Source organism: Grammomys surdaster, unplaced genomic scaffold (assembly GCF_004785775.1).
Source record: "Grammomys surdaster isolate TR1022 unplaced genomic scaffold, NIH_TR_1.0 63, whole genome shotgun sequence".
Classification (NCBI taxonomy): Eukaryota; Metazoa; Chordata; class Mammalia; order Rodentia; family Muridae; genus Grammomys; species Grammomys surdaster.
This window is the reverse complement of record NW_021604565.1, coordinates 30,941,970-30,959,138: the sequence shown is the minus strand read 5'-3', so window position 1 is coordinate 30,959,138 and position 17,169 is coordinate 30,941,970. Positions and strand designations below refer to the sequence as shown.

General features: G+C 39.6%; 1 protein-coding gene across 1 annotated transcript in view; it reads left to right on the top strand.

Annotated features, from left to right (window-relative positions):
* The window catches only part of Sntb1 (syntrophin beta 1), a 242,061-nt gene that overhangs the window by 103,303 nt on the left and 121,589 nt on the right, over positions 1–17,169 (top strand). Inside the window, exon 2 of the mRNA XM_028766836.1 lies at positions 4,814–5,030. Coding sequence (XP_028622669.1) covers positions 4,814–5,030 — 217 coding nt within the window. The remainder of the gene's footprint in view (positions 1–4,813; positions 5,031–17,169) is intronic.

The following is a 17,169-nucleotide window of genomic DNA, read 5'->3' as shown; positions in this document are numbered from 1 at the left end:
TATATATATATATATATATATATATATATATATATATATATATATATTATTGGCTGGCTAAGAGCATCACTCTACATTAATATTATGCTCAAGAAGGCAAACTTTCCTCAAGGCCTTGCTATGCTATCTCTTCTATGTAAATTATTCTAATTCTGTATCACATAAGAAGTGAGTACTTGGCAAATACTTGCTTTTAGGCTAAGATTTTTGTATGCTTATCAGCTCTGTCCCACAAATGGACAAGCCACATATTTCTAGAATTTTCACGCTTAAGCAGGATATTTAGAATATTGCTTGGGTTATCACTGACAGTAATCCTTTGTGCCCTCAAAAAATGTTAGGCCTATGTCTAATATCTTTTCCTTTAGACAGCCAAGTCTACTTTCCAGGAATTCTCTCTACAACTGGCCAGTGATTGGGCCACTGTATTGCTCACTGAAAATCATTATTGCCACTACCTAAAATAAAATCCAAATTTAAGCAACCTTTGTGTATCTTTCGTATAAGTGGCATAGGCAGATACCATGAAGGAGCATCTCTGGGTAAACAAACTAGAGCTCTCCCAATTGCTAGCCATGTGAGCCCCTGCATGACAAACTTCGGAGCATGAATGATTGATGGATATATGAACACTGACTTATGTGTTTGGTAGAATTAGGATAACCCTACAAAGCTTTTCTGAAAAGGATGACAATGTATTTTCATATTTTTTGCCTTTGGGAACATGGACTCAATGAAGGAAAGGTAGCTTAGATATTTTTGTCTAGAGACCCTGGTTTCCCTAACAAATATAAAGTGAATTCTTAAATAATAATTTTGAGGCTTAACTATAGGACAATATGTATGTAACTTGGCTTGATACGCAGCTCATGATAGGGTGCATTACAAATTTTTTTTCTTATCCCTCTTGCAAAACTGACACCCAATTTTTCTCCCCTATGGAGTTGTGATCAGAGCTACAAATCAGAATGTGTTCTATAAAAGGACAGTCATTATCCTTCTGTTTCTTAAAATGTTGGCCATGTTTTGAGGCTGAGTTCAAATGCCACTTACCCACACAGCATCCTTGAGTCTCACTCTGAAGCAATCATTCTCATCTCCAGCCAGATCGTGTGATTAAAAAACCATTCCAAAAAAGCAGTTCCTCTCATCCCAATTGCTGCTAGAATAGCCTATATCCCAGTAAGTCTAATTCTACAACAAAGCCACACAATTTTACCATCCACAGAAAAAGGGAAAGTAGTCACTTTTTTATTTTTTAAATTAGCATGCAGGGGTACTAAATACTGTTGTGGTATTTTTGGGCCAAAGTCTGTAGATTTAGTAGATTCTTTGGCTTCCACCATCTTCCCACTTTCTTGTGACCTCCGATCCTCCCTTGTATCTCCTCCATCTTTTTTTCTCTTCTGTATCCCATCTGACCCTTCTCCTAGCCCCTCTCATCCTCCATCAGCACTTTTTTTCTGACATTTTTCCACCATCTTCCTAGTTTTTTAAAAAACTTTTTCTATATTTACACTCATACACATGTGCGCATGTGTGTGTCTGTGTGAGCATACACACACACACACACACACACACACACACTACATATACAAAGCCCACATGCTTTATGGGAGAGTAAAAATACCATGTTTTTAAATGGCCCCATTCATTTCAACTTTGTGTAGCTAGAGTCAGTCTCCATGGGGTTTCTCCACTTGTTATGAGCCCTGTCTGGGTTCCTCTTTAAATAGATTACTCAGTAATAACACATTCCTTAAAATGATCTGTTTGTGAGTCACCTCTCTCCTCCTCTAACTTTAATCTCTGCTGACAGGCTTGCAGGGAGGACTATGGAGCTGTGGATTCCTAGTAAATACTGGATTCATGCCTACAGATTCTCTTCTAAGTTCTCTGATTCCTATTATAAAACTTGGCCATTCTACTCCATGCCATGACTTCTGGACTTCTTCAGTAGGATTTCCTAGAGGCACTGATCCTATATGAGGTCAGGCAGCAACTTTGCAGCCTCCCAGGCTCTGCAGCCTCTATTACACAGCTTTGTGGAGCAAGGAAATGGTGACATTCTGTATTCAGCCATTTCACAGCAGTTATGATACAGCCCAAGGATCCAGATACAGCACCAAAAGCATTTAATAGAGTCATCTTCATGTTACAACACTTGAGGATGGAAACTACGAGCTAATTTCTGTAGTCTCCCTAAACTTGGTTTCAGTCTTACACCCTGGAAGCACCATCTTCTGAACTGACTTATTCAAGCCATCCCAGAGTTTTTGTTCATTTTAATCCATTGTCATTGGTCATGGCCTTAGCTATGATCTCTACCCATTAAACAATAGAGAACCACAGTAGGAAGCTCACAGAAAGAAGGGCAGAAAACTTCATATTGCATGTTCCTGAAATCTTGGTTGCCCTGTCAACTCAAAATATATATATATATATCTAAGGAACAAAGCAAACATGAGAAAGACCAGAACTTCTGTATGTTCTACTTTATAATCTTAAAAAAGTAATATATGAATGTGGTTAAACATGAAAGAGCATAAAAAGGTAGTAAATGACTAGCAAAAGCCTATTTCTATCATCATGGTGGTTTTTCATTCCATCCTCTGAAGTGAACTACTATCAATATTTTCTAGAATTCATAATAAAAATAATGGAAAATACATAAATATAGATAGTGTATATATTTATATAATATATGTAGATATATGTAGATGTACAAATATTTATACATACACACACATATATGGATCCACATATAGAAAGATATATACATACATATGTGTATATACATATATATATACATATATTCTATACATACATATATACTTATGTATTATATAAATGTATATACTAGATATCTATTTAAGTGTCATATATCTTAGTATATATTTATATGTGTTTATATGCATATATCATATATGTATATACATCTATAGGCATGTATTTACATACATATATATTATTATATAGTAGACTAAATGTATATGTATATATCTTCAATAATTTTTAGATATAAAATCTAGAAAATATTGATAATAGTTTTTAAACTGAAATAGCATACATATACATACATATTTATTATGTAAGTATATAATATATATAATCACAAATATACATAAACTTCTGGGGTTGTTTCGGTTTTGATTTTTGGTTGTTGAGACAGTGTTTACCTGTGTGTAGCCCTGGTTGTCCTGGAACTTGCTTTATAGACCAGACTGACTTCAAACTCAGAGATCCACCTGCCTCTGCCTCACAAGTGCTATGATTAAAGGCGTATACCTTCATGCCCATCCTATATTTGTGATTTTATACACAAAGATATTGCACTTCTACTTTGAGTTTTCCTTTATCATCGATCTTCCAAGTCTTGCTCCACCAACATGTGCATATCTATCTCATTTTAATGCCTCTAGAGATTATGATGTATTTAACCTGTTAATTTTATAGCTCTTACCCTTGAGAAATAAAGGCTCTACTACTACAGGTTTTGCCACTAGAATATAGACCTTCATATTCATCTCTTTGTGTACATGATTTCAGCACCACTGAAGTTGAAAAGTCTATCCTTGCTTCTGACCATAATAACAGCATCCTGGACAATGAGATGGCTACTAGAAACTTTATGTGTGCATTAAATCATAGTCTTTCAGCCTGGGTTGCACTCCATATCATCTGCGCAATTGTTTTCAGTCTTCCACAATATGATTTACAATCAGAAAAGATAGACAGTGTCACAGCTGAAAAACAAAGCTACATGCAATTCCCAACTGCTGGACATTGCAATAGCAAGTTCTAAGACTGACACTGATATGTAATTTAAATACTAGAATAATTGTGTTGAAAGAAGCAGAAAGCCTGAATCTTATTCGGAATATAACAGACTTGGTGCTTACAGCATGTCCAGTGCAAGTTTCTTTCAGAGCAAGAGATTTTTTTCCAAAAATATAACCTATTCTTTTGAGAATTTTATATGAGTACAGTATATTTACATCATCTGCATCCCATTCTCTTCCTTCTCCAACTCTTCTGTGTCCTTTCAACTACCTTCTCTCAAATTCATGACATTGCTCCAAACTTATTATTGCCCCCCCCACACACACACAAACACACACACAAACACACACACACACTCACTCAAAATCTACTGAGTCCCATTAGTGTTGCTTGCATAGCTGTGCATTCAGGGATGACCACTAAGACTGGGAAACCAATTGGGGGCCCATCTCTAGAAAGAACTGTTTATCCATCCTTCAGCAGCCATTACCTGTAGTTCTTCATCTAGGGATTGAGCCCTTGCTGAATTTTGCCCCATCCATGTTGCTGTGTTAACTGCCATAGTCTTGTGAAGACACTCATTGTTGAAGTTCCTGGATGCTGTTTCCCTGTCTGGTATAGAGGACACTAGTTAGCTGAAGCTGTCTTGGTCCTATGCCTGTTACAATATTTGCACTCCTCCCCCTCCTCTGTTGCATGAACCTTAGGTGTAGAAGTTGTGTTGTAGGTTTCCCAACTGGGGATGGACACTCACTCATTCTCTGCTTTTGGGCAAGCTGTAGATCTCCATAGTGCTCTTCTGCTGAAAAGAGAAGTTTCTCTGATGAAGGATTAGAACCACACTACTCTGTGGGTACCAAGATAAACATTTTATCTGATTCTTGCCTGGGTTTACAGTACCAGACTTGTGTTCCCTCCTATTGAGTGAGCCTTAAGTCCAATTAGACAGCTGTTGACCAGAACATATAAGTGCTATGCTGTACCATACTGGTATTCCTAAAAGTGCTTCTTGTCTTTTTTTTCTTTACAGTGAAGTATATGAGAGAAGCCACACCTTACGTGAAGAAAGGATCCCCTGTGTCTGAGATTGGATGGGAAACACCTCCACCTGAGTCCCCAAGATTAGGGAGTGGCTCTGCAGATCCTCTGTCATCCCAGCCCTTCTCCTTCCACAGAGACCGGAAAAGTATCCCCCTCAAGATGTGTTATGTCACCCGGAGCATGACCTTGGCTGACCCTGAAAACAGGTAACAGGGCAAACTTTCCTAGCCTCTGAAGTTATGATAGAATTTGCCTTGCCAGGTTGTGCTTCTGTCTCAAAAGACTCTATGGTTCTCATGAATAGAATGAAAGGTCCTCCCAGCCTCCAAGTGTGAGGAAGATGCATACTGAAAGATAGAAATTATATTCTAGCCATGTTCCCTCCTGTTCTCCTCCTCCTCCTCCTCCTCCTCCTCCTCTTCCTTCTCCTCCTCTTCCTCCTCCTTCTCCTCCTCTTCCTCCTCCTCTTCTCCTTCTCCTCCTCCTTCTCCTCCTCCTCATTCTCTTTCTCCTCCTCTTCCTCCTCCTCCCCCCCTCCTCCTCCTCCTCCTCCTCTTCCTTCTTTTTAATAAGTACACTGCAGCTCTCTTCAGGCACACCAGAAGGCAGAATTAGATCTCACTACAGATGGTTGGAGGCCATCATGTAGTTGCTGGGAATTGAACTCAGGACCTCTGGAAGAGCAGTCAGCGCACTTAACCACTGAGCCATCTGTCCAGGCCATTCTTCCATTCTTTACCCTCACGCAGTAAATGCACATGATTTATATTTTATAGAAAGTGGGAGAACTGAAATCAGGATCTTGGTATCTTTCCTGATTTGGTTATTGTGAGTCTATGAGATTTTAGGTAAGTTTCTCAAACCACCACATTTGATTTTGTCATTCATAAGATGGGAATAAATGAAATAGGTATCAGGTTGTGAGGGTTAAGTGGGTGATGCGCAGTCCAGTGTTGTGTGTTATTCATGTTAGTAAAAAGCAAACCCACCCACCTGAGCCTCAGCAGGCTCAACGGTGGCCTCTAAGGGTCAGATGGCAGAAGGCATTAAGCTATTCTGTCCTACTGGAGGTGGCATCAATCTGAGACTGCTGTACAATTTTCCAAGGTCCATGAGTGACTCTGCATGCCGCAGGGTAGACATTCCACCTAATTCAGGACAATCTGCAGTACAGCGAAAGTTAAGCAGAAGTTATGGTCTCATTTCATTCCAAAATGATTTGATGGCAGGAAAAATTATCAAGGAAGAGAATTAAGAAGAGAAGAGGTAGAGGGAAAGAGAAAGAGGCTGAGGAACTGAGCCAGCAAATGGGGACTCTTGGTGACCTTTGCATCCGCATTAAAGTGCTAAAAATAGAAGCCGCTCTACTGGTCCTTATTTACCACATTTGTGGAACAGCTGCAACTCCCACGAATGGGAAGGATTTGGCTCGAGTCACAGTTGCTGATGGGAAAAAGTCAAAGTGATTGGGACAGGGAGAAAACTGACTTCTTGCCTCCAAACTTCATGCGGGTCTTAGTTCTCATCCCAGTGTGTTCACACTAAGGAAGCTGTTAGGACGTTTCTGGCTCCAACCACCTGTCACATCCCTCTGCACTCCTCCCCAACATCCTTCCTAGTATCTTCATAGCAGTACATGGATAGGCTGATCGAAAGAGAGAGCCAGCAGCAGCAGCTGCTGCAGCGAGAGAAGAGTCAGGCCAGCTGGAATGAGGAGGAAGTCCTCCCATAATGATCTCCCTCCTCCCTGTTCTGTTTTGTCCCTCCTCCATTTCCCTTGATTTCCCTGGACTTCCAGTTGATTTCCTGACTGTTCAGAACTTTCTCCCTGGTGTCCTCCACACCTAATTATATAATAACCCCTTTCTCTCAAGAATCTAATGTTAAGTATCAGGTACAATGAATTCACAATCTGCACTGTGTTCTTGGACTAGGTTGTGTGTTCATTCATTTAGTCAGGCTATTGCAAAGTCATAGCTTACAGGGGCTCTCAACTCATACATGTTCTTTTTCATAGTCTACTTAATAGTCTCACTACTATTTTAATAAATCTGAACTAGTTGTCCTGTTGAATATTGTGAAATTTCACATTTAAAAAATAGTGTTTTTCATTTCTTTAAAAAAAAATGGCTACTGCAGTGCACACTGGAGCAGGCAGGGCTCTAACGAACAGCAGCCCAGGAGAAGTAAATCCTTTGACAAGGGGATGAATGCACTTTTTCATTCCTATTGTTCATAATTAGGGACTTCACAGAATTCCATGCGTGGTCCTTCATATTATCTGCTTACCACCTGACTTCTTCATACTCGGTAGTCCTCCTGACAGCTGACGCATTATTGTTGTGCTGGTTCTACAAGTTTTTTGGGTTTGTTTGTTTGTTTGTTTTAAAGGGAAGATGGAGAAATTTCCAGAAAATCCTAGAAGTTTTTAATATCTTGGAAAACAAAAGTTCATGAAAGTTTTTTTCTGTTGTTTTTCCTGGTAGAAGATTTATATGTTATAACATTTATGACCTATAAACAACATGAGGTCAATCAATTATCAGAGTATTTTGAGAAACCTCCTGCTTTAATAATACTGGGATTTCCATTATGTGTGTCTATACAGACAGCAGAATGGATTTTTAAGGCCTAATACCACTGCTGTTTAAGTCTACGGCTGATGAGTTATCTGGAGAGCATCCTGGGTGGGAGATGCAGAGCCTGTCCTGCTGGGATATGACAAACAACAGGGCAGAATTAAAGCAGAAGGTCCAGCTGAGATACGACCTATCAAGTCCAGATAGGTCCTGAACTACCAGATAGGTCCTGCTGCTACCAAGGAGATGAGGGTGAGACTTGCCCCCAGTAAAGGAAAAAAAAAAACAAAATAGAAAACAAATACTTTCTAGAACCGCATTTACATGCCGGCAAGAATATAGCATTGCCAATCAGGCAGATGATACGGCCAAATCACAGTTCTGCCTGGTACAAGAAATACTCCTAACACAAAGTGATTTCAGGGGTGAAAGATGAAGCGCCTGGCAGGAGTCCCCAAAATCAATGCAAAGTAGCAGCAGCTGAGAGCACCCATTTCAATCTTGATATATGACAAGATAAAATGCAAGCCAAACATAAAGCAGGACCAAGAAGGGCTGATTTACGCTGAAGACCAAAATTCACAAGAAGTATTTGATAGAGTTAAACATAAAAGAAGTAACAATACAGCAGCAACTTGTACAGCAGAGGCTATAGAACGCTCAGCAGCATGATAGGATAATTTAATATCAGTCACTCTCAGTCCACGATGGGCCACATGGAAGGCACAAGATGAATAAGGGTACAAAAGACATGAGTAGCATAAGAAGTGGATCCTAAATGCACACTAAAATTTGTACCTGGCTATTGGAAAATGCGCTTTCTACTTAAATACATAGTTTACAACCATATTGCCTTGACACTCCCAATCTCATCTGATCTCAACTGCACAGAGAACGTGCATACAATTAGGCAAAGAGTGCACATCAAAGAGAATGTGATAGGTCCTATGAGGTAGAAATAATATAAACAATGTCCTCTGGCAGTAGCGTGTGAAAACCAGAAAATTAATAATAAAATCAAACCTAAAATACCTTTCTTCTTGAGTTTTGGAAAACACTGTCCATAAGTAAGTAATCCTTGAACCACAGAAGAAATACATACTAAACTTCTAGCCCATCTTTAAATGATAACAATGAAAACCGGTACACAGGGTTAATGTAAAAAAGACGAAAACACCCACCCTCACCTACTACCGCATGAGGTGGGGGAGAGGTGAAGCACCTAGCCTTGGCATCATTATAGAGCTGGCCCTGGGGTCTAGGGTGGGTAAGCCAGCCCTGAGATTGTGAACAGGAGAGTTAACCCTGGTAGGGTGGATGCAGGAGAGCAGGCTGACCAGCTCAGCTTGCATCCTACCCCAGAATCATGGCTCTGAGTTGGTTCACCCCAACATCTACCCATCTATATACTGTAAAGGGGCTGGTCCTTGTTCCACGGGTCCTGCAAATCCAAAGCTGCAGCATCTCCATGACATAGGGCAACAACAAGATATCTGAGAGGAGTCGTGAGGATCCCATATTGATAGTGTAGCAGAAGCCAGAGGCCTTGAACCAGACCAGTGACTCACTGCAGTGAACATTTGCGAGTAAAGCTGTTTAGGAAAGGGATATACTGTGGGATACATTGAGAAGTTCACTGCAGGTTCTATGCTGAGAGGGTTTTGTTTGTTTGTTTGTTTTGGGGGAGGGCTATTTTTGTTTTTTTGTCTTGTTTCGAGAAGAGAGTGTGTAAGAACAAAAGGATGGGAAGATGAGCGGGATTGGAGTGCATGATGTGACATTCATAAAAAAGAAAGAAAAGAAAAGCAGAGAAAAGGAGCAAAAAGTGTGCAGTGTGTGTCTAGCCACAGGCAGAGTGAAGTCTTAGTTCTGCCACATCTTTATCAATTTAAGCAAGAACTCATCATGGGATGCAATTAACTATCTTCTACATAGTCTATCTCCACGTTGTATGGTTGTGTGCTTTGCTGAGGTTTGGGAGCTAAAACAAACAGAAGCCTTCCTTGGCTGATACCAAACCAGTTTCTGAATCATTACCTCCTTTGTCTCCAACCTCAACACCTGACAGAACAGTTCATGGGGAAACTGTCAGCAGGGAGTTTAATGGCCCGGTGGGTGACAGAACATGAGAACAGATTGACAAATGCCACAGCATCTCAGGGGCTGATGCCCTCAGTAGGGGGGACACACAGTTGCTCACAGTTTACGTTAAAACCTTTAATGCTCAATTTCTCAAAGAGAAACAGCCGCAGAACAGCAGGCAACATTGCTGTTCTTTCTGTGAAAAAGGTCACTCAGCAGGCACCAAATCCACAAGCATTTCACTAATAGTAGCCATCAGTGAGGACAACACACTTTTTCAAAATGCTACCTCTTCACATATCCCCTACTTTTCATCTTTAATGCTTTGGCCTCCATACCCACTGTCCTCATCCCAGGCCACATCTTCCACCCACCAGAGGATCTAGAGCCATTTCCTTTCTGGCGCTTTGTCTTCAGTTTGTAAATTCTTCAGACTCCCATGCTCCAAGTCAATGGAATTAAGAAACCCTGCATTTTACCATTTGCTCAGACAGGCTCCCCCTTCTCTGCATAATAATGTCTATACTCCTTAGTACTTGGGGGGGGGGCGGGGGAAGCCCCCATTAAGCTTTGTGTCTGTTCTAATTGTTCAGCATTGGTCCCTGCATTTCCGGCCTTTATACTTCAGCAATCCTTAGGCAGTTTGTATAGCCCAGCAGTCACCTGCCTGCCACCTTCCCAAAGGCCCTTATTTAAGCCCCAGCAGAAGCATCCCCTCCAGGACAACGCTCTCTTGTGATACACCTTCCTTGCTACACTGCTATTCCTGCATCCTTCTTAAAGACAAAGTTTTCTGTGCACCTACCCAGTTCCCAAGCTAGACAGTTCTTGAAATCAGAGATGTTCCACATTTTCATTTCATTACCCCAGCTCTCAGGAACATTGTTTGGTACAAAAAGTAGCTATTTGAGAATATTTTCACTAATATAAGGTAAACAGCATACTTATCTGTCCATTTTGGGCATTCTTCCTCAAATTTTTCTTTTGAAGAAATCTTCCACTAGATAACTTTGGATATGAGAGAATAGATTAAAGCAACAATTCTAACCCCATACATAGAAAATTCAGTGAAACTAGGACAATGCATTAGCCAGCCTGGTAGTGAGTGTTAGTAGCTGCACCAGCACAGGCAGGATACAAGGTATCAGTCACTACCTTGCACACTACACAACAGAGCCTAGTGTATATTTCATGGGTAAAGTACAAAGAGATACATACATCCTGTCTTGATAAACAGTATGTATACCTATGCTCAGGGCACAGGTGAGAAGCTCACCAAGATGCTGGGCACGGTTCAAATGGAAGTGTGTACTTGGTACAGTGACTCAGAGAGGCAGGATCTGGTTAAGTCCTGTGACACACTTGGATTTATTTTCACAAAACACCCTCAGTGGTGTCGCCATAAGTCAGAAGCTAATACTTCAGCCACAGAAAGTCAAAAAGTTGATTTAAAGGCCTGCAGGAATGGATTCATCTCTAAAAGGTTGACTCGCATTAACCTAAAAGCCAGGGTCCACTTAAGAGATCAATGAAGTTGTCAGCCGAACAGGCTTGCTTACAAGGGAGTATCCTGATGTGCTTTTATTTTGGACAGCTCACATTGAAACATGAATGCACATATAAGCGGAATACCAGAACACCAGGTTACTCCTACAATGCTCAACTTACAAGGCGACCTAAGCATACGTTTTCTCTGCATGGACAAGCTAAATGAGAAATTTAAGCCCCACAAGAGTTATTTGGTGAGGGCAGAACCAATGTAAGATGGGACAATACATCTGAAGTGCTTCAAATAAGAAAGGCAGAGCTGGTCTTTCCAGAATGGGGACAGCCTTTCCAAGATGGTCATTATGTAGTATTTTCCTTTGCCAGCACCCTCTCCTCTGGGCTGTATATAAATAACCTGCCGCTTCCCCATGTGATTCCCTTTCCTTTCATGACTAATTAAACTTCTTTATTTCACATGGTTCTTTTTTTCTAAGCAGAGTCAGAACAGAACAGAACAAAGTAGGAATTTTTTTACTAAATTTCGTCACTTTCTAGTCCTGGTTCTTTAAGGCTGATCTTGTATCAGTTGGTTCTGTTAGAGTTGTACATGATTCCAAATACATTAGTAACGTATTTATAGACAAATAAGGTTTTAGTGACTACCAAAAGAAAAATAAACATTTTATTAGCTTAAATTTATTTCCTCCTTACCCCATACCTCATACAGAACTCCCAACCACACTCATTAAACATTGAATGCTGTTGACAATTTCCCTTCTTAATTGCATCCAGAATGAAGATTTATGAGGTATCACATCTGCCATTTCTCCTCAAGATGACTTCTCTACTAAGAAGTTTGTCAAATACATATTTTTTCCTTCTCCTTCTCCTCCTTCTTTTTCTTCTCCTTTCCCTCTTCTACCTCCTCCTCCTCTTCCTTCTTCTTCTTCTTCATCTTCTTAATTAGACGCTTAATGGTTGCTTCACAATTGAATCTGGTGCTCAGAGACCATGGTGTACATTACAGTTGAAAACAAAAGGAAGATGCCCACAATGTATAGCTGTGCTACATGAAGTGGACACATTTCAAGTAACTAAGATGGAGGGCTAAGTGAAATGCATGCTCTATCACAGGAGAAAACATATTTTGAAATTATAAAATTAATCTCAATGCTGTTGCTTATTATCTTTATAAAGAACTTTCCATGTTCCCAGGTTCTTTATCTGCTGTAAATGAATATTTGTTCACCATCCAAAGCCTTATGGTGAAACCTAATATTCCATTCAGCAATATTAAAATGGGGACAATATATCCCTACCTCTCCCCAATCTTTAGGACCAACAGAAAAGAGCAGGAGCAGGTGGGGATACATGGTTAAGAAGAAGGGAAATATTTCCAATGAAGTGGACGTGGCATGTAACGATAGATAATAGTTGTTATCTATGATGAGCAAGCCTTTCACCAGATAGTAAGTTTACTGGTGTCTGGATTCTAGACTTCTAGTCTCTAAAATTGTGGGTGATACATTTCTCTCCTTTCTAAGTTACACTAAGGACTTTCATTAGAGCAGTTTGAACAGATTATACAAAAAAATTGGTGCTGAGAAGTGATGCGCTTCTCAACAAATATTTCACAATGTAGAAGTTAGATAAGACATAGAGTTGGTTAAAAAGCATTCCCAATGTATTGCTCTGAAAGGATGGTTGTGAAAGGAGGACTCGGAAGGAAAGAAGACTGAAGAGAAGCCCTCAGTCTTAAAAATAACATGATCAGTATGTTGGTGGCGATACAGGCCAGTAAAGGCCTCAGACAAAATGGTATCAGATCATAAAGGAGCCATCTTTGTTACTAAGTATCAAGCAACGTGTTGGAGTTGTATCTAGATTCTTCTATTTTTGTAGCTGTGTTTTGAGTGGTGAACTAGAATATTTGATAGAAGAAATACCTAAACAACTTGCTAAAGATGTACTATGGTTTTCTCTTGACTGCTTAGAATAAAACACAAGAAGAAAGAAACAAATTAAGAATGAAGTTTATTACCTAAAGGAAAGCATAACAAATATTTTGAAAATTCTCAGCCTATCTGTGTTGTAAGATTGGAAAAGAATGCAAAGCACAGGGCCATGTAAACCTTTGTTAAAGAGACTGGTATAGACAGACAAAAGCCAAATACTACACAATTAGACAGATAAAGAATGACTTCAGAGGCACTTATGAGATCTTGGGAGCTATCTTACTCTTTGTAGGCCTAGAATGCCCAGGCCTTGAGAACAGAACAATTACAAAGCTCTTTTCTGTCTATGATGCCCAGTGTTCATGATTGTCCCCAAAAATTTGCAAGCCACTATGATGCTGCACCATATCACACTGGTGCATAAGCTGTAAATCCATGGCTACCTCCACCTACATTCCAAAGGATGCATTGTAAAGTTCTAGGACCCAAGCCACAGGGTAAGTCCACTACAGTGAACTGTCCTACTAAGACAATTCTCGATGAGGCCACAAAAGCAGATGGTGACAACTACAGCCCAGTACACTCACCAGCATGTAACTCCAGTCTTGGAGAGCCACAGGCAGGTGACTTCAACCCATATTACTTTGCATCTGCACTGTTTGAGGAAAGCCATGGGAGACACCTGAAGCCTGGAGACCCAAACCCCAACTGACTATATGAAGAAAGGAGAAATATGAGTCAAAACCTCATTCTGAAAACACAGGATATAATGTTATTGTGCTCGGTTTGGATTTGAGTAGGACCTGTTTTTTTCTGTTTTCCTTCCAAGTTCACTTTTCTGAAATAGGAATGTTTAACCTGAGCCTGACGGGCTGCTGTATTTTTGAGAACATGTATCTTGTTTGGTTTTACTATCTCCTAGTTGGAGGGAAACTTGTCTTAGGACAGAACAGGTCTTCATCTCACTCATGTGTCAGTCAGATTTCTAGATAAGACTTTTGACTATAGATTTTTTAGTCGATGCTAGAACAAGTTACGATCTGGAAGACTACTGAGGATAGAGTGAATATACTTTGTACCTAAGAATTTTGTGGGACCAAGGGAATAGCTCTTAAATGCTTATCTCCACTAAATTTATATGAAAAGGTCTAATTATCTGTGTAATAGTATCAAGATATGGGACTTTTGTGAAGTGACTAGATGATTAATGCTTAAGATTAACGCCCATATGAAAGAGTTTTCAAGAAGCCTATTCACTCTTGCTATGACATAACGGCTCTATCTGTGAAGGGCAGATACACACTACACACCAAATCAGTGAGAGCCTTGATCTTAGACTACCCCAAGTCCAGAACTGTCAGTATTAAAGTTCTGATTTTTTTTAACTCCCCAGCCTAATATATTTTATCTGTCCATACAAACAGATATATTTTCTGTAAAACATGGCTCAATATTCTAATCATGTGTAGTGTGGTCGTGAGGTTTAATGTTTACATCCTCTAGTTCCTATGAAGGCAGTGAAGTCATAATGTAGACTTCAATGTCTTCATCACTGGGTGCAAGTGAAGCAAGGGAGTTCTGTTATGGTGTTACTGTTGTTTTGATTTTATTTCTTCATCTTTACTCAGAAATCAGAGAACTTTCCAGGTCATGTCCCCAAGCTGTTGAGCAGAGATTTATTTCATAAGAAAACATTCTTTAGCAGAGGTTTTTAAGACTGCTGAGATTGCTGGCTATTTTTTATTTCAAGGACCTATGTTGTAATTTCTCAACTCTTAGTCTCCTAAGAACTTAAGTATTTTCTATGTGTCAGTTCCAAGTCCTCAGCCAGGCTCGGTAGCATCGGTAGCATAGGCGTGTAATCTCAGCTGAAGGGAAAGGATCACAATTGCAAGGCCTGCCTGAGCTACAAAATGAGTTCGAGGCTAACCTTAGCAGCTTAAATGAGACCCTGTCTCAAAATAGAAAGCTTTAAAAAAGACCTAGGGACATGGCTTAGTAGCAAATTGCTTGCCCTCATATCTATGAGATCCTCAGCTTCATCCCCAGTACAAAGAACAAAATAAAATCCCAAGTCCTCGATCTACTACTTCCTCCTACCCTCTGCTCTCCAGTGTCAAGCCCACACTACACGCTAAGAGATGTCTGTGGTCATCTTAAGTATTCAGCATCTTTCAGGGGATCTCTGGCCCCAGTGTGACACCTATCATTTTTTCTCTTTCTACAAGATAAGAATTAATTTAAAACCCAAACAAATACATATTTCTTAATATACTTCAGTTACAGGTCTGAGTATTAATAACAAAGGGGTTTCTGTTATCTGTGCAAAAGCTGATTTTTCAGACTCTAGATCTAGAATCTTCCTGAGGCAGGCTAGTGGAATTGCTTGTACCCTGAATAAAAGTCAATGTTCTTTTTTCAGTTTAATTCTTTTTCTTGTTTGGTTGCTTCGACCTATTCCAACTTGTTTTGTTTTATCTTATTTAATTTGGCTTAATTTCATTGCATTACTACTCCTTAGATGCCTCTTTGTTTTCTAACCAGAGACAGAAAGTATGTAGAGAGAGATGGGAAGGGAGGGAGGAGGAACTGGGAGAAGTAGGGGGGATGGAACCGTAATCAGAATATATTGTATGAAAAATAACTCTGTATTTTTTTTTACTTTTTATTTTCTTCTTAATTTTTTGTTTTAGTTTTCAAGACAGGGTTTCTCTGTGTATCCCTGGTTATACTGGACTTGCTTTATAGACCAGGCTGCCCTTGAACTCAGAAAGGTCCATCTGCCTTTGCCTCCCAAGTGCTGGGATTAAAGAAATATGTCACCAGCTCCAGCAAGGAATCTATTTTTAATAAAGGAAAAAATTCAATGCTCTAATTTTTCAACTACAGCTTTTATAAAAGTTAAATATTTAACATTTAAAGCTAAAATTAACCTATGCATGTCTGCAGTCAGTCCCAGCTATAAAGTTGGGTCAGGAGATTATCTGTGTTCAATAAATGGAGAACAGCCTGGATGAAATGGCAAGATCCTTACTTCAAATTCATCAGTATTTTCTTTTTTTGGAAAGTAACATATTTGATCTAAAATTATGTACTTTTCTCTACCACCAAAGCTACTGTCTTGGTAATACATATTTATCTATCTACATATCGGCCTATCATCCATCATATGCCTGTCTACCAAACTGCTTACCACTTAGACAAAGCCAAGTGAAATATTTTGTTGCTGGAGAAAAGAAAGGGAGGATTCATCAAGGGTAAGTGTGACTGAATCTATATAAAAATAAAATGATAGGAAAAAAACAGAAAGTAATAAATGAAGACATCTGGCATTGACTTCTAATCTCTACACATATAAACATACATATACATATATAGGTGCACACTCACACAGACACACCTATACACACGAATACCACATACATATGAAAATGATGATAATAATCAAGGCAGGTAGTTTAAAAGAAACTGGCAATCAGGTTTATTGCTAAGTAGTAGTTATTCATCATTTACTTTACAGCCTGTCTGCTGGCCTGTTTGGCAATTCACATCTGAAATCCCAGGAATCTGTTCTCATTATTAAGTTGGTAATGTCTCCTGGGTCTGTTCTGTCAGTCACCTCTCTCCACATCTCCTGCTGGAGGGATGTTGGAATTCCTCCTTTTCTGGGTGATTCTTCACTGCTCTATCGCATTTATTCAAACTTAGTTTTCTACATTTCTTTTCAGTACACTTTGTTTACATTCTGGCTATCGGAGCGTGGTTCTTTCAGTTGTCTGGTGTTCCTTTTGCATAGAATTTTCTTCTTGTTTTGTGAATGTCTCATTTTCTGTTAGCTCCGAGAGACTGTTAATTAGCTGATTTTTACTGTGCTCTTTGCTCTTTCCTCTGCTGGCTGATTGCTTGCCTGCTTGCTTTAGAAGCATTTTCTTCTTCCCTGCTGGAGGCTTTCCTCAAATGTCTGTTGATCCCTTGTTATCTGGTCTTTATTTAGATGGAGACTAAGAAGCCTATTAAAGCCTGTATCAGTAGGCAAAGTTGGAGAGTCATTGCTGGCTGGGCAAGCTTCCCATGTGAAGAGATTACCTCTGATTCTGAAGTGTGTGTTTAGAAGCTTTGTCTGGTTCCATTCATTTATGCTGGAATCAATCGCCTACTCTTTCTTAGGATGTGGATGGGCAATGGAGAGTGGGAAAAGACCTGGCTACCATTTTTCTGAAAGTCCCAATGTATAGCATATA